The sequence below is a fragment of the Asterias amurensis genome, chromosome 8 (genome assembly GCF_032118995.1).
Source record: "Asterias amurensis chromosome 8, ASM3211899v1".
Taxonomy (NCBI): domain Eukaryota; kingdom Metazoa; phylum Echinodermata; class Asteroidea; order Forcipulatida; family Asteriidae; genus Asterias; species Asterias amurensis.
The window spans coordinates 2,073,536-2,097,452 of record NC_092655.1 but is presented as its reverse complement, the minus strand read 5'-3'; the positions used below and the strand labels follow the sequence as shown (position 1 = coordinate 2,097,452).

General features: G+C 38.6%; 1 protein-coding gene across 1 annotated transcript in view; it reads right to left on the bottom strand.

The window, feature by feature from the left end:
* Positions 1 to 23,917, bottom strand: part of LOC139940810 (uncharacterized) — a 104,661-nt gene that overhangs the window by 55,608 nt on the left and 25,136 nt on the right. Inside the window, exons 2-4 of the mRNA XM_071937194.1 lie at positions 22,874 to 22,948; positions 17,066 to 17,171; positions 10,072 to 10,165 (exon numbers count right to left, since the gene is read on the bottom strand). Of these exons, the coding sequence (XP_071793295.1) occupies positions 10,072 to 10,165; positions 17,066 to 17,171; positions 22,874 to 22,948 (275 nt within the window). The remainder of the gene's footprint in view (positions 1 to 10,071; positions 10,166 to 17,065; positions 17,172 to 22,873; positions 22,949 to 23,917) is intronic.

Here is a 23,917-nt window from a genome sequence, read left to right as displayed (position 1 = left end):
CAACAATGAGCGGGACACCAGTCACTTCCCTTGATATATTATTCCATGAAATGCTCAACTTTTTCAGAAAACATTAAAACAATTATCAATTCTCTATATGATTTATTTTAAACACATGTCATGACACGCCGAAACGTGCAGAAACAAGGGTGGGTTTTACTGTTATTTTCTCCCGACTCTGATGACCGACTGAGCCTAAACTTTCACAGGTTTGTTATTTTATATATAAGTTGTGATACACGAAGTGTGGGCCTTTGGACAATACTGATGTTGTGCTTTTAGGTCAAAAGCCCTGGAGGTTACTACAAGAGACTGTACAATAAAATTCTAAAAAAGTAACCCAAAAAGGAATTCAGAAATAAAACAATTAGATCAGGCAAATCAAAACAGTGTATCACTTCTTTCGCCCAATGGGAAGGTCCAAGACACAATTGTTTATTGAATTTGACTCAACAATTATTGCGAATTTTCTGTCAGAGAAAGAGAGAGGAGAGATGTGTTTGTAAGAGCCGTCAGGTGCAATACTACTAGTGGTTGTGTATTTTACCTGAAGCCAAAGTGCGTTAGGAGACAATTTTGTTAGTATGGTGTGAGAGTGGAATGGTGCATTGACTTTCAAATTGGATGCATTTTGGTTGGGTATTTTTTCCTAGAACGTGACCCGACTAAAAAATTGGAAGAGTATGACCATATGTTTGGTTTGCGATAACACCATGTGTGTATCTACTTGCCAGGTAGATTTGTTCTTGCTTTATATTCTACTACCACAGAGTAGATTTTCATAATTCAAGAAACTTCTCAGTTCTGGAAAGAACTGTCCTGCTTAATAACTACATGGGTGGAGTGGAAGGGATTGGCCGGGATTACTACTTTAGCTTTTTGGATCGAGGGGACTTCTCATTATGAACTTCACTAATGCCTCAACATATGAACTTGGTCTTTTTTCTTTCTTTTTATTTGGGGGGGGATAGGGTGGGGTCAATTACAAATGGTCTCCACTGTTAAATCTGATTTTGCACCACTTCAAACTTACTCTAAAGGCTCATGAAAGTTTCCGTTGTTCTCAAATTGAAGATGAATGGATGTGTGTTTTGTTTCTGACAGCGCTGCATGATTAATGGTCGTATGAACTTTCTCCCCCTCATATCAATCATTGGCTTTATTATATTAATTGGAATGTCACAACCATGTGTTCCAGACTATCGTGTTTTTTTTTAATAGTAACAACAATAATATACCAAACACTGGGCTACACTGAATACATTTCAAAATATTTGGGGTTGAACAAAAACAAATTACTAGAGCGGGAGTTGAACCAATGACCTCCTGATTAATGTGCAGCAGTCTACCACCCTGAGCTATCTACATGTAGCTTAGCATTTGAGCTCTCCCCATTTTGTCAATATCTTTGTTCGGGACAGTCAAGTGCCACATAACCGCTAACTGTTATGTAGCCAGCGGGCAATTTCACCAAACTCTTCCTAACTTAGGATTTATCTTAGGACTTAGGACGAGTCCCAACCCTGCACTGTAGCATCGGCTGCAGGTATCACACCCTAGTTTACCATACAACATGGGAAGCAGGAGTAAAGGGATAACCTTTTAAGTAATGAGGATGTATTTTTTTCATTTGAGAAATTAAGTAATACATCACAAAGGAAGCTGACAGGGGAAATTTTAAAATGTATTCAATGCAGTGACATCAATCTTAGTTATTGTGGGGATAAAAAGAGAAAACCATCTTAAACACAAAAGATTCTGTACAATGTTTTTCAGCGGGAGAAAGATTATATCAACTGATAACTTATAAAGTAGAGATCCTCTATAGTGTAGATACATTAGGAAAGGTTGGCTGAACAACTGAATAAACAAGAACCGTGGTTCTGACAACTCAACATTCCCTGGTGAATTCCTCTTTTGATAAATTGAAATGTATATATTTGTATCATTAATAAAAGCAAATATCAATAACTTCATCTTCCCGTATTTGAAATCACAAGGGAAATGAGGGTCTTTTAACAAACAAACTTTCCAGTTCTGATTAATGGATGAATCCTCCTCCCTTTTGTCACACATTATCCAAGGACTCTATTCCGCTTTTATCGAATTACAGTCACAATGAAACTCCCCACTATTAATCAAAAAAAAAAAAATCAAAGAGAAACTGATGAGCCCGAGACTCGATCTCCTTAATGCACTGGCTCAATAGTGAATTCCCAGGCTGTGGGAGTCTAAAAAGTCTCCATTGTCCATCGCACATTGTCATCCAAAATTCAATATCTTTTAAAAGAAATTAACGGCAAACAAGTTGTGTTTGTGGTCATGTCTGTTGGTAATTACTCAAAATTAATTACTACCATGTTAATTCAGAGGTAACAGGTTCAAACCCAAAATTATACAAACATTACCACGTCAGTTCCCTTTTGGTTTATTACTTGCTATTTGAGAAAAAATGCAAAATGTGCCATGTGGTGCAAATCCCATATGAAAGTCTCCCCAAACAGAAACAACTCAGAATACCATGCTCAGTTTGTATTTTATGAAGAGGAAAAAAACACAAACTCATTTAGCGCATGTAAAGACAGCTGTTAATGAAACCTGATAAAGAAACTAGTAAGAGAAAACAAATATACAGGTGTAGCTCAAATTGAAAATAGCTTGATGCAAAAAGAAAGAGTAAATAGAACTCCGGAAATGTTTGGGAACTGTATTTGCCCGTTTGAAAGATGATGACGCAACAGTAATTGTTATATAAAAAACAATTAAGCCTGAACAAATGTTTGCCATGAAGAAAAGATAATTAAAAAAATCAGCATGATCAAGGGACATGGTGATGTGTATCGTCGCTAGCCCAGTCCTGGCATTTCAAGTGGGACATGCCCTCCACTGCATGATCTTGGCCTTGGTGGCCTTTAAAACTCTCCCACAGACTTTATAAGATTTTCCAATGGAAGTGCCCTTTGCAAAATGAAAATGGCCTTGCCCTCTCAAAAATGACATCCAGGCCTGCTAGCCAAAGCAATTCTAGAGTAGTGTCTTACCAAATAGACCACCGAGATTTTGCGGTAGCTAAAGGCAGTTTTTATCCTACGTTTTAGCAGCAATACTGCAATGATTTAAAAGATGTTAAATTAGCATCAGGGACAAAGGTTGTGGGTTCGAATCCCACCCAAGTAATATGCCTACGTGATTTGTTTGTTACAAAGCTCAGGAGCAAGCACAAAGTACACAGTGCTAACCAATATCGGTGTATATGGGTAAAAACAAAAAACAAATTAATACGGATTAGTTATTGCGCAACTTTGGCCAGCACCTGAGCAAGAGAGGGTATAGTAAAGGTTTGCGGTAACACCGTAGGTTTTTAAATTTTATTTAAAAAATAAAATAATGCAAGTCGCCAGACACACAAGGCCTGAAGAACACTTCTAGGGGTGGGCTACAACTATTATTTTCCAGAGGCCGTTGCCACCTACTCCTAGGGCTGAAACAGGGCTACTCCCTTTACAGCCCATACGGATGTAGGCTGGGGTATCATCAATCCGAAGCCTGGTCGGTAGAGCAGAAGCACTACTTCCCCAATGTAATGATAATCTCTAATTGAGTTGGGGTGGTTCTGAAAAGAACCGTTGGTTTCAACTCAACGTTTTGATCAGTATGCTCTGATCGTCTTCTGGAGAGAAGAGGAAGAAGAAAAAGGGGGAAAAAAGAAGGGACACGAGGAAGAGGGTGCTCGAGCTGCTACTTCAAAGCCATCCAAGATTATCATCAATCACTTCTTCAATGAATTATTTCTTTCGGACAAAAAAAAAAGTTAGACAAAAGCATTTGCCGTTTCACACTTCTAACCAGACCTGCCTTGTTAATGCAAAAAGTGGTAATGGCTTGATGATGGCATTGGGGAATTATTTTTTGAATACATGAATGTAGCACGCAAATAAAAATGAATTACATCAAAGGTAATCTATCATTACGACATCACTAAGCCTCACTTCATGCATCAAGGATTATGTTTCTGACATTATTATCAGGCTTGTTTTATTATAAAGTTGTAACATTAAAGGCGGTGCACTATTGGTAATTACTCAAAATGATTATTAACATAAAACCTTACTTGGTAACGAGGAATGGGGAGCTGTAAGTTGGTAGTATAAAACATTGTGAGAAGTGGCTCCTTCTGAAGTAGCGTAGTTTTCGAGAAAGAAATAATTTTCCATAAATTTGATTTTGAGACCTCAAATTTAGAATTTAAGGTCTCGAAACAAAGCATCTAACACAACTTCGTGTGACAAGGGTATTTTTTTCTTTCATTATTATCTCGCAACTTCGACGATCGTTTGAGCTCAAATTTTCAAAGGTTTGTTGTTTTATGCATATGTTGAGATACACGAAGTGAGAACACTGGTCTTTGACAATTACCAATAGTGTCCAATGTCTTTAAGTATTCCTGCACTCTGGTGGCATTTCCAAAAGTACAGCCTTCAGTCAGCCAGGGGATAAAAACAGACAACATCGTCACCTTGACTTCCAGACATCATCAAAATTAGCAAATGACGACTCAATTTCATTGTGGTTGCATTATGTTCAAAGAACATGACAGAAATTGGCTTTTGCTAACAAACAGTTGCTGGCAGTGTGAGCACTTTATGTAATCCACCATACATAAACTGACAAAGCTGTAGAAATTTGAGATCGATTGGCACTCTGGGTCACGGCAAAATAGTGAAAACTGATAAAACATTTGCATGACATCAAATAAAATAAAAAGAACAATAAAACGCCCACTGAGTGATAAAACTCCGAACGGGAAATGAGTTTGATTTATTTCACTTCAAATATGACATTTCAGACAGATATATTTTAAGGAAAGTTTTCTACTACTATCATCAATCAACCGTGTAAGTTTTATGTTAAAATGTGTATTTTTATTTGTTTCGAACAGGGTTCGAAGCAATCTTGGTGTATGACACAGGGATGGTTTTAAAGAAGGGTATGGGTTCCTTTTCTGAAATTACAAATAAATATTAATGGTTTTATATTTCTGTTTAATCCAACCAGGTGTAGGTAGTAAGGTTTGCAGTAACACCCTGTAATAGTAATCTCTAAAAAATGAGTTGGGGGTGATTTGTTACCACAAACTTTACTATATCATATTTCCACCATGCAGCGTTTCAAATCCTACTGATGTGACATGTTGACATTTTCTTTAAACCGATCCCTGCTTATCTTTAATGTCAAAGAAAATCAGAGAATCTTGACTACTTTGGATTTGCCCGATGGAGCTGTGTATGTTTTGTATCCAGTTTCCTGTGAATCTGCTTTGATCAGCACTTGAGCATTAGGAAGAGTCAGCGATTCCAACCTCGGCAAAGTACGAGATAAAAATCTGATGAGGAGACGTCTGAGAACATTAAAGTCAGGTTTGTTTTGTTCATAGAGCCCTAGAAGCCGGAGGCAGTGATACTCCTCTTCCTCGCACCCCTTCAGCACTATTCACACGACAGCAAATTAACTGAGGTCCCTTGCTTAATTTTAGCATGGTTGTACAATGTAGCAATGTTCGAGATTTTGCAAGGTAAGCAGAGCCATGAAATGGGGCCCTAAACTGATGCTAATAAAAGAAGCACAGAATCCAGGTCTCAAACATTGTATCAAATTCCACCAACATACATGTACATGACATAATGTGCAAGTCCAAGCTTCATGGTAACTCGCTTGTACTGACTGTACTACTATAAGAGTCTAGCGTACTGATGAAGTGATCGCGTGCGGGTTGGAATGTTTGTCTGACAGCCAGGGTTTTGGAGTAATAGTGACGCCATTAGTTTGGCGTGCTAATTGGCACATGGTCACAGAGACTTCCACCATCTACTACGATTTCACTATGTTTTTTGTTATTTTGGGTCGGCACACATATTGTCCCAACATGATTTCTATTCTGCCTGCTTTTTGGTTACTGGTGTACTTTTTCTTAAGATTTTGTCAGTGTAATTTTCTTATGGTATTTTTACTGTTATGCACCCTCGAACAGGCTGTTCCTGAAGAGCAAAATATAAATTCAATAAATTGTTTAACTATCATGGCAGCCATTTCTCTGCGCGATTGCAACTCCAAGGCTCAGAATTTTACACTGAACCGCAGGGAAGTTATTCTAGCATTTAGGGGCTGTACACTCGTTCACCATTTTAATGTAATTTTGATATGTGTACACTTCTAAATTTTTCGTAATTATCGATGAAAAAATCAGGCCCCAACCGAAAGGTTTTGAAAAACTAAAAACACTTCTGCCATTGAGAGCGCGCGTCAAAGGACAATGCCGCTGACGTCATCTCTGGGAGCTTGCTTTGTTATGCCTCCACGCTGCAACAAAGCGGCTTTACAAATTGGAGCTCCCAGAGATGACGTTTTGAGAGTGATTACGTAACAGGACTTTTCGCAAACCTCTCAGAAAAGCCCTGGATAAGGGCATTCAAAATAATTGTTTTTTTCATAATTGAAATCTTTTTATAGTCATATGACTCGATTTCCCTATTCTTTGTAAACATTTTAAGTGAATTTCAGCAAAGTTTACGACTTGACATATTCGTTCAAGCAGGTCTTTAACAACCAATTTCTTGCTACTCAAAACCACCTGCCTCAAGAACCAATTTCTCGCAACTCAAAGCCACCTCCCTCAAGAACAAACTTCTTGGGGGAGTAAATTCCCTTTTCAAAATCTCTAGTCTGGCCTTCCAATCTTCCCAAATCAATCAACTTAAGTATTCATCTTGCAAAAACGGAGGATTACAGATAGAGAGAGAGAGAAAGAAGAAAGAAAAAAGCCTGAGGATAAGATTTTGGGAAAAGCTCTGCACTAAAGAAACTCTGATGGAGCTGATAAGACAACAGAGGGAGCTTTTAAGTGATACCGAGCTTACTTTAAGGATCAATAAACTGTGAATAATTCCTGAATCGCTATGCAAACTAATGATTATACGCAGTGATAATGTCTGAAACTGCAACCTACACAATAAAATTGCTAAAGTATGTATACTTATTGTTGCATTCATCAACACCACATTCTCTCACATCCTCCCGACTTCTCTGGGGGAAAATCCACATACTGGCTAAACCCACACTCCCTGCCATTCTGGAACAGGGCCCAATTTCATGGCTCTCCTTATGTAACTACCGAGTTCGGCCTTACGGTCACCATACTCAGCTTGTTACTGTGCGAGTACCACATTTCTGCTTAACAAGAGTACCCACATGCATACGCACACACAAACAATTCTGCTAACCCATGAAATAAGCACAGAATTCCCTGCTAAAGAGTGTTTCTCTTCATTCAAGAGTACCTTTTTGACGGATAGCTGCGCAAAATAAGACTCCAGTATCATTATAATTTTATCTAGATGTATGAACTGCGATTTTTCTAGAAACAAACACCTGCTTTCCTGCTTCAATCTTTCAGCGTCTTGACAACTTAAAGTAAACATAACCCAATACTTTCCAATCACCTATACAGCTTCATCATCGTAGCAATCGAACAAAGAAGTCGGATGCGCTGAAAGAAAAGTATGGGTTGTGCTACAGAAGCAGCTGATTACAAGTTTAAAAACACGCAGCAAAGGAAGCAGAGTGACAGCTTGAAACACCAGCAGCATCCGGGGCTTGATTTCACAAAGGGCTAAGACGGATCTTGAGATGCGCATCAATCTTAAGATGCACCCCAATCTTAATTGTTAAGCAAAATGTGATGTCACAATACAAATCACTATGGCAACATTGACCACTCAGTACAAGCCACATACATCAGCCCAAACTTAACACCAAGCCTTTTAAAACAAATTGTACGTATGTGTTCAGTAGGAACTAATTACTCCATTTCTTTGGAATAGTCTTCCTGTGCATATTTTATAGCCAGGCTAGTTCTTTACAGTGTTTTACACTCATTTGTTTGAGGCTGCGTATTTGCTGCGTTTTTCCACCCTGACAAAGACAAAGCGGTGGATTTCTTTGGGAAAAATATTTAAAAGCCAGACTTTCTACCAAAGCCAGAAAAAAATGGCATCCCTGCATACAACAAAACAGAAAAGAAAACAAATGGCTACAAGTCGCCATGACAAAATAGAAAACAACTAGTAGACAGGTCTTTCTCAAACCCAGAGTGCTGAGTGAATCAAACAACACTTTTGTCCTCATCACCTGCATCTAAGGGGTTTCAATTCACAGTTCCCAAGCACCAATCTGCCCATCACTAAAACCCCAAACTCTCATCCCGATAAAATCAACACCATCGCAAAATATTTCCTGACACCCTTTGATCCTTAGGATAAACAGTGGTTTCATTAGCCATGACACTTGGCTGTCTTATCACGGCCACGGGAGTCAGAGATCTAACCTCCTAGGTGTTTTTCGCTGGTCGATGAAAATCAATAGAGATTGCAGAAACACAGTATGGAGACAACCTAAAGATCATGGCTCCTTGCTGAAGATATTGCAATAACTACACTCAAATATGCTCCAAAGTGGAGACTGTTGAGTGTCCCATTATGTTTTAAAGCATGGTTCCCTCCAAAATATTTTTAAACTGTGGGCATTCTGGACCAAACATTTTTAGGTTTGGCCGAAGCATGCTGAATTGAAAAATGGTCCACAGAATTATTTCATTTTGGTGTTGGTTTATCTTGGTTTTAAAAGCCCTACAGAACAATCCGGACCATTCTAAATGGTTTTCTATATTGGTGATTTTTGCTTAGCACAGCAACATTATCCTTAACAGATTATGATTACCAGCCAAATTACCATCTAACATACCAGATATGACTGGTATCCAGCACAATCTTGCTATTATGAAACAGGACCCATATTGCTGAAAAATTTCCAACATTTGTATTCATTGTTGTCGTTGCAGCTTTTTATAAAAAAAAAAAAAAAAAAAAAAAAAAAAAGGCCACTTCAAGGTGTGGGCAACAATTTCTTTGTCCAGAGCCCGTTGCCACCTTCTCCTAGGGCTGAAACAAGGTTACCCCTTGTACAGTCCATACAGATAGGCTCGGGTATCATCAGTCCGAAGCCTGGCCGGTAGAGCAGTAGCTTCATTGGGAAAGCTAGATTAGAAGAAAGAATTGACCCTTCGAGACTCCACTGATGCATCATAATCCCTTAAAACCCAGAGACGTCAATCAACTAACCAATTAATTTAACATCCCTAGTCATGAATACGACAAGTATCCCTGATGCCGATGTAATTCCATCATCAACACTATCCATTCATGCCGCTTGGCTGGAACAATTAACAGTCAATAATTGGAAATACACTGAGCTGCTATTTCTTAACAGATAATTCCAGATAATCGTCATATTTACAGATAACTTGTTTTTCAGCTTTGAGCTGCGTCAAAGCAATCTAATTCTTCTTCGCACCAAAGTGGTTCACAAATCAACCATGCAAGGAACATGATGATATTCCCGCATGCTGTATTATAAGTTAACGCACAAGCGCAAGTGAACATAAAAAAACATAGTGCTTTTGCATTCCATATGCAACTCGGCCATGGGTAACAGACGCGCTTTCATTTTTCGTCTTACGAATTTATCTTCAAACAAACTAGACATGCAGCTTCAACATATTTTGCATATAGCTTGGAACAGCGCAATAGTTAGAGTGTGATAGGGGCCGTGCAATATAGATTTAAACATCTCTTGTTGCTAAAGGTCGACCAATCAGAATCAAGGATTAAATCTTACTTGACGATATTAATGCATATGACGTAGTTAAGGGCTCTTAAAAGACACCAGGGGAACCATTTCATGGAGCCCTATGTGTAGCAAAATATTTTGGCAGGAAAGACTTTCTGCACAAAGAATGCTTTTTATTGAGTAGCAATTTAATAAGCAAATTATGACTTTTGCCCAGAACCTGAACATTTTTGTCTAGCATTTTGCTCTACTAGACAAGGGAAATTGTTCACTGGAACCCCCTAGATAATTAATACCAGTATCAATATAACTAACACAGCGGTTGTTAGTTTTATACAAATTAATAATTTTCCAGTGGAACTTAATCGCTCCAACCTTCCCCTGTCTTACCTTTGTCATGTTCAGTCATGTCTGGCCGATTGCCTGTTTTGGGAAGTGCTCTGAAGCTGAACGGCATCTCTCCAGGCTTCAATGAACGGCCACTCTGAAATGACAAATAAAAAATACTCTTGAAATAAAAAATGGCAATTGAGGTCCACCATCAGATACCAATAGCCGTCATGCATGTCCAAATTCAAGTCAATTCAATTCAAGAGTACATTTAATTCCATACTCTCATAAAAGAATAACAACAGTTACATGTATTACGGAGTAAAGCAAAACATTTCTTTAAGTTAGAGTAAACATGAGTAAATAAATAGAGACCGGGGCGTTTTGGTAAGCATGAGCGTGTAAAAAAACAGCCAGACAGACAAGAAAACAAGACAACCACACAGACAGACAAACAGACAAAAGGAAAGATGAATATAAGTCATGACACAACGAGTTCGTAATAAAAGTGACAAGATGGCAGAACAGTATCAGCAGATGATCGTTGCCCAAGACGAGACCGACAACCATCATGGCGCACTGATTTTGAAGCACACAACAATAAAACCATGAGGTAACACAACCATAAACCCTAGCAATAGTAATATGTACACTACAGCATGATGTACCAGGCCTGTTTGCTTTGTTTTTGAAAGGGCAAGGGCAACGCAGCATCTTCTCCTCGGTAAAGGGCACCCTTTAAGGGATCTGGGTACCTTTTCAAAACGTCCATAGATTTACATTAAACTTACAGGGTTTGAAGATAATGATAGTGGAAAGCTTCCCTTCAAATTTTACTTACTGAGGTGCTGTAGTTTTTGAGAAATGAGTAAAACAATGTTATGAAATTACGTTTGTAAATGATTAAAATAATTTTCGTCTCATGACACGAAAATTATTTTCATGACATTGTTTTACCCATTTTCCCAAAACTACAGCACCTCAGCCTGTAATATTTTCAAGGAAGCTTTCTACTATCATTATCTTCAAACTGTGTAAGTTTAGTGTAAATCTGTGGACATTGTGTTTTTTGTCCTACAAAAGTTACATAGACCCTTTAAAGGAATTCTAAATTGCTACTGGAGCATTACAAGGGCACCAAGGCCATGGAGGTAATCGCCGCCGTTGCCTTTATGAATTATCAGGCCTGGCTTCCATCTTGGATGCTTGATGAATTTTTAACTGGACTCCGTTTCCCAGGATCAATTGCAGTATAGGTTAAAATGGCGCTTGCGCATATGGTCTATTTAAACTCAATCAATTGTCATCAAACCATTAGATGTTAGAGCTTGCGGTACACGTGTGAGAATGTTTTCATAAAATCTTAAAGAATTCACCTTCTTCAACCATCCATGATCAACCAATCCTTATCAATTCATCTAACTGTTGAATACTTGCTTGTGTAGTGTCGGCAACGATAAGACACTACCTATAAAAGGTCAATTTGATATTCCACTGAGTTGAGAGCAATCTTGCTCTATCAAATTCTGTAAAGTTCATCTGTTTTTCAACAACTCTAAAAGTACATTGTATGTCTTTGTTGTATTCTTTTTGTTGTTCTGTTGGGTTCAGATTTTGGGGGATAAAAAAGTGATATCTTTTTCCAAAATCTTTGTACTTGGAAGTAAACAGTGCAAGCCAAAGCTGCTGTATATCTTACCAAATAAATTGTTTGTTGCCATTCATTTTGAGAGGCATTAACAAATGTATACCAACCCTTTAAGAAATAATTTCCTGAAACTTGAGCCTCGGACAAAATAAGAGCAGCTTATTTCACACACCCCAAGTCACACAACTCTTGGGCCCAGTGGATACTAATTTCCAGTAAAAGTTCCAGCAATTAGAAACACTAGAATGAAGTGTTATACTCCTCAAGTTTCCATGTAGTCGGAAAGAAAGGCCTTTTTAGGGTTTGGGTACTTTTTGTAAGACTCAAAATACAAACGTCCTCAGATTTACATTAAACTTACACGGCTGAAAGACAATGATGGTAGAAAGATTCTTTTAGAATATTACTTGCTGAGGTCCCGTACTTTTTTAGAAATGAGTAAAACAACTTCATGAAAACTGTTTCATGAAAACTATTTTAGCATGTACAACACATTTACGCGACTCTATGAAAACATTGCTCTGTGATTTGCACTTCTTTTTTCAAAAACTTGACAACAAACTAAGCTGAAACTTCTACATGTAAATGAGATTACATACATCTTCATTCACAGTGAGTGAGTATTCATGACCTAGCCAAAAACTTTGCCTACAAAAGGTATCAATCCCTTTAAAGCTATGGTGTCTAATGGTTATGATATAATTTTCAGATGGGATCCGATCTGAAATCAAGCAGAAACTAAGCATATTGACGTCTGACGAAAGTATCTAGTTAAAAACAGCCGACGTAGACTGACGCACAATCCTACCTGCTTGTATAACTTCTATCAAACATCCAGTAACAAACAGAGTAAATAAATACTGTGGTGAACACATGTATTTTTCTTAACACCGAAAATGTAAGGAAATGTATTCATATAGTCGTGTGATTTTATAAGTGGACTGAAGTAGTCCTTAAGTATGCAAATTTATTCATACCCTGAAGGATTTCATGAATAATAAAGGATAAAAGATTACATTAAACGGCGACAAAAACCATTGTTTTGTGTCAACAAAGACATGTTTAATAAGTAACAGGTTTTTTTTCTGGCGATTGACACACACTCTAAACCTGTTATTCGTAGGGTTTGAAATTTTGCATGTCGGAAATACGATGTAGTAAAGATTTGCGGTAACACCATGTAATGATAATCTCTAAATTGGTTGGGGTGGTTCTGAAAGGAACTGTTGGTTTCAACTCAACTGTTTCGATCAGTGTGCTCTAAATGTCTTCTGGAGAAAAATAAATCTTTGGCTAATTAGAACGATGGGCTGCAGATAGTTTCCCTCTTCACCTAATCTCAAACCCATTGTACAAGTAATTAATTGAACATCCTGTCTTTAATGATGGTCATCAATTAACATACAAGATCTGCCTTTATTACCACAGGTTCTTATTGAGTATTTCTGCATGCGTCTTAAGGTGAGATTGTCTCTTCTCTGCTAGACCATGGGGTTGATTTCACAAAGAGTTAAGACTAGTCTGATCTCAAGTTAGGCTGAGTTACACGTCTTAACTTAGGACTACCCTTAAGTTTTTAAGATCTCCTAAGACAAGTCCTAAGTTAAGGGTCTTTGTAAAATATTTCTCGAAAACTACGTCACTTCAGAGGGAGCCGTTTCTCACAATGTTTTATACTATCAACCTCTCCCACTTACTCATTACCAAGTAAGGTTTCATGTTAAAAATTATTTTGAGTAATTACCAATAGTGTTCACTGCCTTTAACTCTTCCTTACTTGAGATAAGACTCATCTTAACTCTTTGTGAAATCCACACAGGACCCAATTTCAGCTTAAAAAGCAGCTAAGCACGACAAATTTATGCTTAGTTTCAGATAGGGAAACCAGCCAAAATACCATGTCATGTGTATGACTTGTGACTGGTATCCTACTTATTTTTGCTCAGCAGTCTGCTTAGGCAGCTCTTTGAAATTGGACACAGACAACAACAGCGTGTCTCAATCTACAGAAGAAAAAAAATGCTTCAACGCTTCAATCAGACATTTTGTAATTGTAGCACACAACATCTAAAATTAGCTGCAGAGTTGTACGCTTATCAAACAAGTTCCAATTATCTTGAAATTTATTTCTGCATGACGTACATGTGCGGCTTAATGACGACAAAGGAGTCATAAACCACACGTTAATGTTTTGATCAACATACACGTATGAATACTATAGTACGTATCTCTGAGACTGACGAACCAAATACAGCTCCGCTTTTTAATACAAAGTCAAGTTTCTAAATTTAGTCTTCTATCATATTACACCTGATTGGGCCTGGTTGTTATAATAAGGGAATCAATGTGTGGCGAAGAGGTTTTCAACTAGTGGTTTAAACCCGCCGAGGCCTGGTTCTTGATAATTTTACCGAGACAAAGTCGTAGTAAATTATCAAGAACCAGGCCTCGGCGGGTTTAAAACACTAGTTGAAAACCGATTCAAAACACTTTGATTCCCATTCATAAATACCTTTTTGGTCAAAAAACATCAACAATTTTTGTCGAAAAGTAAAATAAATGCAAAACGTTTAATTGTTAAATGATTTCTTTCAACACAACACCCCTCCACCTATGAAATGGTAAGGCCCTCAGTCGCCCTCGGGCAAACAACTCCTTATAAGGGAATGCTGTGCGCGTCGCGCGTATCGTGTGATGTGGCACAACTGTCCCGGCTGTTTGCTCTCGACCAATAGGAATGAAGAAACTTTCTTATAAGCACAGGTGCAAGCTCGCGTGTCACGCCCATGTTTCAACACTTTTTACTGGTCATAAACAAAGGTTTATACACACCCACTTGACGCGCTCTCCGCCAATAGGAATAGCGAAATTGTCTGAGGTATTTATAAATACAAAGTAAAGTTTCCAAATTTAGTCTTAGCACAAATGTCTTAAAGGAGTAAGGTGTTTTTGTTCTTTATTTTGGACAGTCTCTGCCCTTAATTGATACAGAATGGATAATTTGTCCAAGCAAAATACAGTCAATAAATACAAAAATTCAATAATGTACATGTAATAAAAATACAATTAAAATCTACAAGAAGAACAAAAATTTGATGTGAGATTTATTGAAAGTATGGATAGCATTCCAAATTAAAAACAACTCAAACCGAACGCAGTGATCAGTTTTCTATTTACACTGATTAATCCTCATATTCCATTAAATTTCCTATGAGAATGGCCTTGTGCGACTCTCTCTAGTTGTTACCGGCCATTTTGTAAAGCAAATTGACTGCAAGCACACAATGAATGAAATTAATTGCAGAACTGGCTGTAATGAGCTAACAGGCATCAAGAGCACTGAACATTAGTTCCGCTGGAAATGTGGGATGAGAAAAAGTAAAAACATGGCTCCCTAAGGATTCATGAGTGAATCAACCTGATGCAAGACCGTTACTTCAAAAAGACCATGGAGGAAATTGCCTCTAAGCCCCTTACCGTCAAATTAAAAATGTTCTCATATGGACCTTAAGGACCATCTTGAAGGTAAAGCCGCGATGACAAAAATGGAAAACGCAAAGCTGTGTACGCATGATGCACAGGAGGGCGCCCTACTCAAATGATACAATGTAGTTGCGCCTTACTACATGCGGTTGGGGGGAAGGCTCCCAGTTGGAAACTGTGTACAAAACCAATGGGAGCTGTTGCTAAAAAGTTACAAACAACAGGATCCTTGGTTCAGGAAAGGTAAACTGTTGGAAAACATCTAGCGGTGCATGTACAAAACCAATGTGAGCTGTTGCCAAAAGGTTTGAGTATAAACAAAACAGGGACAATAGGAGGTCCAATACAAGCTTGTGTGTGAGCATCTCTACTATTGATAACCGAGGACTTTAACAAAAGGGATCCGGGAAAAAGTTAACCGGGGACAGTCCTCGGTAGATTTGGTGTACAAAACCAGTGGGACGTCTGAAAAATAAACTATGTCCAAACAATGGGAGAACAAAGACAAGTCCTCGGTCTGCACCATAAACATGCCTGTGTGTGTGTGTGTGTATGCAACATCTTCATTTTTCTCTTTCAATAGACATGTTGTAAACTGTCGATCAAACGGCTTCATCTCTTATCACTCTCACACGTCACTCGCAGATGTTTCAGAACAGACTTCTTGGCATTTACAAGATCTGTCTTCTCTCAACATCTTCTCTCGACGTGACTGGGGTTTATACCTCGGATAGATTACAATCATTGCTTGGCATCCTCATACAGTGTATGTCAAGATCCCACAAGATAGAGCTCTTAGAAATTCTCAGAGGCACTGGTAACATTTTGTGACGTGCAGCACCGAAAGGTCATTGGCTGTAATGAAAAAAGAAACCTTCTAGATGGTTCAACGCCGTTGGAACCACCGGGGTTCTTTCACATTTTTGTCTTCCAGCTTGATGGGATTGTCTAAGAGGAATTGCCAGAATCGTTTTACTTTGAGAGTACCGCTGCCACAAAGAAACCATGACTTTAGAAAACTGAGATAACAAAGACTCTGTTTGACATTTGAAGCACCGGGATTTGTTCTTTCTATTTCGATCTTCAAATCTTGGTTGTGAGACCCCGCCGCTAATTGCAACCATGACCTGAACCGAAGCTGAAATCCTCGTCATCTCCGACTTACCTCCATTGAGCCAAAATAGAATGAAAACAATAGAAGCCTTTCATTGGCACGCAATCCTCTTCATGCAAATAAAGAACAAGACCTAGATTCAAGATTTACACAATAACCTCAGCACAAAGGAAGAACTTGACCTTCTTTCCACCACAAATTGTCCTCTTTATGAAGGTGGCTCAAAGCAATGTTGTGCTGTTTTTTTAGTTTTTTTATGCCCTTTCTTGCCTTAATTATTTCCATGCTTTTCTGGGATTTCTGGAGAGCATACAGGCCTGAGAATGTATTAATAATTATAAAAATTTGGGGGGGCTAATCATCCTTACTCGCAGATAAGAGCTGAATTGCGAAGGACACGGCTACAACGTGTTCGAGAAGCAGGCATGCAAGGGCGCCTTTGGCTGCCAGCCACATCAACCCATTATGTCCACGGAGCACAGCCAAAGATCGAAAGTGTTTGATTTTTTTCCCGAGGGAGGAAAGCCATATGGTATGGAAAACCCTTGTGGCACAGCAGAGAACCAACGCACAACTCAACTCACATATGGCCCCGACCGGGAATCGAACCGGGGTCACCTTGGTGAGAGGCAAGCACTTTACGCACAAGCCAACCATGCCACCCATGTGTGGCATAGATTGGCATAGAGTGGCACGGGGTGATGTGCCACAATCCCAAGTGTCTTTATCATCAGTATACCCCCATTATACCTACTACACTCTGTCTCAGAGGCAAGTTTCCCCCCATTCATAACAAATCTCTGTCTTACCTCAGGCATATCAATGAAGGATGGTGGGATGCATCCACCGCTGGTGTTATAATGATAAGCACAATACGCATCAATAAGCTCCTGTCGACACGCCTTGTCAGGAACCCTGAAAAACACAGAAGAAAAAAACATCAATAGATGTAAAATTTGCATCGGGGGATATAAAATATTCGCTTTGATTTGACCCATCCATTACACACCGATGGTAGCACTGTATACTCAGTTGTACTTTCCAGAGTTCTGTGGAAAAAAAATCACATGCATACATGTATTACTCGGGTGGGATTCGAACCCACAGCCTTTGCAATTCCAGAGCAGTGTCTTTAATAACAACTAGACCACCGAGATTGCCCGGTAGCTAAAGGCAGTTTGAATCCTATGTTTTAGCGGCGGGTACTACACTGATATAATAAACGTTAAATTTGCATCAGCTACAAAGAATATTAATTTTATTGAGGTCTCGATTTCAAGCATCTAAGAGCACCCAACTTGTGCGAAAGGTTTTTTTTTTTTTTTCTTTTTTTCATCAATCTCGCAACTTCAACGACCAATTTTCACAGACTTGTTATTTTATGCGTACATTGAGATACACCAAGTGAGAAGAATGGTCTTTGACAATTACCAAAGGTGTCCATTACCTTTAAGGGATGAAGCCCAATCTTTCGCTGGTCTGTTAATGCATGGTTGATCACACAAAACATCAATACTATACTGTCTGTGAATATTTGATCAGCTCCACCAATCACTTTAACACATTCAAAAGTATAAATATTTATAAACCATATCATACTTCCTTGGGGGGGGGGATGGAAACATTCGATGCACTTTGAAGCTATATTTCACATTGAGGGGAAAATAAGATGAGTACAAAGTGATAAGATGTTTTGAGTGGATTCCTTGCCTCAAGGAAGATGTTTTATCAACGGATCAAAGCTGGAGCAACCTTGGCCTCTACCGAGCCTGGAGTGACTAAGTCATGTAAAAGCCTACAAAACGTTTATTATTCAAACCCTTTATTTGGCAAGGGAATCGTAATCAACAGGCTGATTACCATGGATCTTCCACTATAATTATGGTCAAGGAAGTGGGCATTTAGATACGTGTACGTCAATAATATTTTAAATTTTTTGTTCTTGTTAAATCTTTCGGGAAATGAAACCATAGCAACTAGCACTCAAGACGAAAAGAGACACTTGAGATGACTAGCAATTCAGAAACTAATGACTAGAACTTCAGATGACTAACGACTGGCACTTCAGATGATTAGCAACTAGCAATTCAGACTACTAGCGACTAGAACTTTAGACAACTAACTAGCACTACAGAAGATTAGTGACAAGCACCTAATAGAAACACCTCTGGTGATGACACTTCAGAAAACAAACAATTTAACAGCTGATTTCAGTTATTGCAACCAAAATTAAGGGCAATATGTTTACATAATTTTATTATTACTTTTCAGTGTTTTCTCCTAAATCGCACAACAGATTAAACCCAAATTTCACATATTTTTTATTCTTCATGTAAAATGGTCGATCACCCCTTTTCCAATTATTACAGAGCATGCATCAACAGGTAATTTTCTTTATCTTTGAATGTCGCTTTTACAAAGTCTGTATCAAATCATGTTGACAGGTGCACTTATGAGATAATTGGTTCAGAAAGATTTATGATTTGCAAAGCATGTTACCTGTAAAGGTGTTTACATACTGTAAAGTTGTGCACATTTCAGAGTTGGCGTGTTTGAGTTTCAGGGGTTTCAGCACAGAGCTTTGTCAAGCAGAACAAATTAGGAATCGACATCTTGTATCAGCTTCTAAATAAGATTTTTTTTTTTTTTTTTTTTTTTTAAGACAATCTTCCCAAGTTGTTTATTGTATATTGATGATGTCAACAACAAATTAAGCTGCCACTAAAATTATTTACAGTTTTAAAAAAGTAAAGTTTTGAGTTCCTTTTTTAACTTCTGAGTCTTCTCATTTATTTGCTTGATTGATTTTGTTAAAACAATAATGGAAAAGAAGTCCTATAAACCGTCTATATAATGCAGCCACAGCCTCCGAAAGCTACCCCAACAAATGAGCATTCCGGTTAAAAATTACATTTTTACTGAATAACCCCAAGCGAATCCCCTAGGACAGTTTGCCTTGTTAATGGTCCCCCTTTATGACTCGTAACTCCTCACGACACAACGTTTATTACCAATTCCAATGAATAATTGGCACATTTGAACGTGGGTTCTTTCCAGACAAATGCCACTTTACTTTCTTCATCACCCTACTTTAAATTTAACGGAGGAGAGACAAGTATTCGTCCTCGCCGCTGATGAGAAAAAAAAGTTAAAATTATCACGAAGAACGAGATTCGTTTGAGAGTAAAAGTTGTTTTGCTAGGAATTGTGTTGACATAGGCTATTTTTCCAGAGTGTCACAAGAGGCTCTCCACTCCTGCCTGGTTTAATTGAATGTATTTAAAGGCTCTTTGCCTCAAGAACCACTTGAGGGAAGGTGACGCTGCTGGACTTATCCCTGAGTAATGAGGAGAGTTTTGTACAACTACTGTTCATCACTGATCCACATCTTAGATCACCAACTTGTTTGTCATGCGATCAGGGGTGCAATTTCATGGCTTTGCTTACCACTGACTTCTGCGCTTACTGCGCCATGTACAGCGCATAATTTTACAGACTGTAAGCGAAGAATTTCATGGGAAGCAGAACCGTGAAATTGGGCACTACTTGATGAACATCTCAACATAAAACAAACGCACACCAGATTGAAGTGAAATGCAAGCACTTCTGAGTTGTATCAGCAATTTTCTCCATGGTTGCAAACTTAAATCAAGCATTGTCCATGCCCAAAGAACGGCCAATTCACAATGAGAATGGCTGCATTGCTTTCCTCAGAAATATTGTTTTAATATAAAACAAATCCCTCTGTTGTCATAACATATTTCCCAAGTACAACACGGTAGATTCAGTCCGGGACATCAACTTTTGAAGCTGTGAAAGACGTCCCCATGGTTTCTTATCAAAGCTTTTCTTAACTCTTTCCGGCTCCACCCGTTGCTCTGAAACTAGATTATTAAAGAGATGAGGTGTTCTTTTTAAATACACGCAGGATTAAATTAAACTCCCGCCCAAGAGGAATACCCATAGAGTTTTATCGTATTCTTTACTTGATTACAAATCTAAGAGCACAGTTAGAGGGAATAACGGGATGAATAGCAAATGAGAATAAATACACAGCTTTAAGACGTGGGAGGGAAACCCCAGCGGAGAAAAACCCACGCAATTAGAGGACTGACAGCCCAATCCACATGAACGTGGGATTCCACCAGGAGTCAAATGATGTGAAAGGCAGAGAAAGAATCCACTTCTGCTTAGCAAAACTTTTGGCTAAGCAAGAACCTACTGAGGTACCAATCGCAATTGCTGCAATGGTAACTTTGTAGTGTTCTGGCTGACAACCTTTTTTTTCGCTAAGCAACAGTTTGTTGTGCTCAACAAGTTTTTGTGCTTGCAGGCTTAATGAAATTGGGTCCTGATTCCACTGTATAGTGTGTGATATAAGCTGAGAATGGTGACTGTAAGCGCAGAAATCTGTGGTAAGCAAAGTCATGAGATTGGGCATCGGAACCAGTCACAAAAACTTTACCTGGTAAACTGTTTCGTGAGCGATATTTTTCTTTGCTAAGAACAATATTCTGCTCAACAGCTTTATGAATTTGGGCCCTTGTAGCTCACAAGCTTGGGGGAACCTTACAACAAGGGTGCTTGATTTGTAAATGAGAAGCACTGAGGTTAACCCCTACTCTTCCACGATAAGTGTTCTGGGTTCTGTGCACTACCAATCCTAGTACACAGGGTCTATGGCTTTACGTCCAAATCCGAAGAACAAAGCAATTATGGTTATATAAAGCACCTTGCTCAAGGAATTGGGACTCGAACCCATAATCTGCTGGTCAGAAACAGAAGAGCTGGAGTCTGCTGCTCTAAACAGCTCGGAATCGCTACAAGTGTCTTGCATAAGGACACAAGTGTGGTAACTCACACTCTCACATATCAAGTCCCTTTTCCCCCTCCCCCTTCCTCCTCCATTGAAATCAACTCCATCGTCAGACAGGAAGTCCAACTTAAATGTCAAGTGACTGAGATACCTCAGAGAGACACAGACTGATAGGGGGGGGGGGGGGCAAGTAGGCTTGTCTGGACCAAGGGGTGGTGTTTGCCCAGATTCTGGGGTCTCTTGAGGGCAAGATTTAAGATTTCTATGCATATGGTGATGATATGGAAATTAGTGGTCTCTAGAGGTTGTTCCAATCCAACCCCAAAACCCTCCAAGACCAACTAATCCAAACATGTCACTGCTATTCCATATGTTTATTTCTATAAATCAACACACAGAACTGACATCAGTGTGATGTGACATCATCCTTCAACTCTTAACTGTCTATTCCCCCGCTCAAACATAGCAACATCACTACTGATTGGCCAACAGCTCAACCGAGAATGCACCCTTAACTTTGCACGCATATATTTGACAAACTTGAGCAAGTTTCAGAGCTTTTTCAAGCCTAATAATTTGCAGGAGAAATGGAGACGGTTGCCTCCATGCTCATAGCCATTGCCTTGATGCCCTTTGAGCGATTACTGTAAGACTTTAACTGCCCACACAGAGTTGCCCGAGAGGAACAAAACAGTAGCCTTGCCATAACTGAACGGTTTTCTTAAAAACAAGTTTGTGGTGAACAAAGGTTGTTTGCCAAAGATCTGTATTCAAACTTGGTGTGAACCAACAACATGGAAGCGCTGTGAAAGCCAGTGTTAGAGTGCTCTATAAATGCCCATTATTATTATAATTATTAACTACAACTCAAAAGCAACAAATATTTCACCAAGTCAGTTCTTTGTAAATCAGTTTTAAATTTATATATTCAAGCTCGACAATCTTATGCACTTGCTTAAATAATGTTTGTTGAACATGCAGAGCAACTGGCGAGAATATTTATACTCTTTCAAAACCAGAGTGTAATTCCTTTAAAATCGTAAGTAAGCAAGGTGGTGGAAGAAGCATTTCAGGCTGAGTTATTGATCTGAGCCTCCTCTCTGTCCTTGCAACACCTCCAGGGGCTGTGTAAGATTGGGTCGATGGAGACACCAAGAGAAGGTGGTTTTATTCCGTTGCGTTTCCTTAACGAGCCAACGCCACAGGTGACACTAGCTCTAAATGATCTCAAATCACGTTTGGCTTTGAAACAACATCATTGTAGGGGGAGAAATCGTGGGCAGGTGAGGGGTTTCTCAGATCGATACTGACAGCGAGCTAGGTCTTAAAGGCAGTGGACACTATTGGTAATTACTCAAAATAATTATTAGCATAAAACCTTTCTTGGTGACGAGTAATGGGGAGAGGTTGATAGTGTAAAACATTGTGAGAAACGGCTCCCTCTGAAGTGCCATAGTTTTCGAGAAAGAAGTAATTTTCCATGAATTTGATTTCGAGACCTCAGATTTAGAACTTGAGGTCTCGAAATCAACCATCCAAACGCACACAACTTGGTGTGGCAAGGGTGTTTTTTTTCTTTCATTATTATCTTGCAAGTTCAATGACCGATTGAGCTCAAATTTTCACAGGTTTGTTATTTTATGCATATATTGAGATACACCAACTGTGAAGGCTAGTCTTTGACAATTACCATTAGTGTCCACTGCCTTTAATGGTCTCCTTATGGAAATTGCCAAGGTCACTTGTTTGGAAGAACATCGAAGCAAACAAATAAAACAATAGATTCATAAATAATACATACCTTCCAATGGTACTCCATAAGTAATTTGCTATCTCTATTTGTGGTGGTGGATTTAATGTACACCAACCTCCGTACCTGCAAACAGAATTAAGAGAAGGAAAAAACAAGTTCAGACATCAGAGACCTCTTTAAAACAAAATTGTTCACTAGACCAGCACGGCTATCGCACAAATAATACGTATTTGTGAAGTAGTCTACATGTAATATCGCCTTCTGAGCAGCACAAAGGCGGGAATTCTAAGCAGCGCAAAGGCAAAAAAAGTTACACAGATGAAAATAATACACACAAAATTGAAATAAACTTCATTTTGACTTCTCTGTGTAATAAGAAAAACCCCTATCACGATTAACTCTACGGAGGAAGACATAGGAACTGCAGGTATCCCACATTACAATGTAATTATGAGTGAGCACGAGAGAGAGAAAATACTTAAGTTTCCTGGTGTCACTGTCCCTCCATCAAGATAAAAAAGAAGTTTTCCCTCTAAAACAAGCCTGAGGCTTACACCACAAATCTTTTGATCAGTTTTCTACTGACAGAATAATAAATTTGAAAAATTAGGTACGGGGGATTGGTAATACATTCAATCAATTTCCTTGTTTGTAAAGGGTTGTCATCACATTACATGAGTTTATTGTCAAGTTTGTTTGAACGAGCAAATTATTATTTCACCATGAAATTGCTTTTGCTGACTTCTGACCATTGCCAAGGTTTTTTGTTTATTTTTGCTAAATAAATACCCGAGGCAATTATTTTGATTCATTATTCGATTCTGAAAGCCTGGATCATGTATCAAAGAATAAAAATAGAAAACCAAAGAAGGAGAAAGTTAAAAATGATCCATTGAATGCCATTCAAACTCAAGGCATTTTAGATTTGATTTCTGTTCATGTATTGAATTTGTATTTATATATTTTGGTTCTTTTTTTTCTGTAGGTTTTTCCTCCTGTATTTTCATTAAGTTTTTTTCGCTTCTGCTGATCATTGAGTTTCATTTATGTCCATGTTATGAAAAATGAGTGCTTTCAGGGAAATTGTGTAAA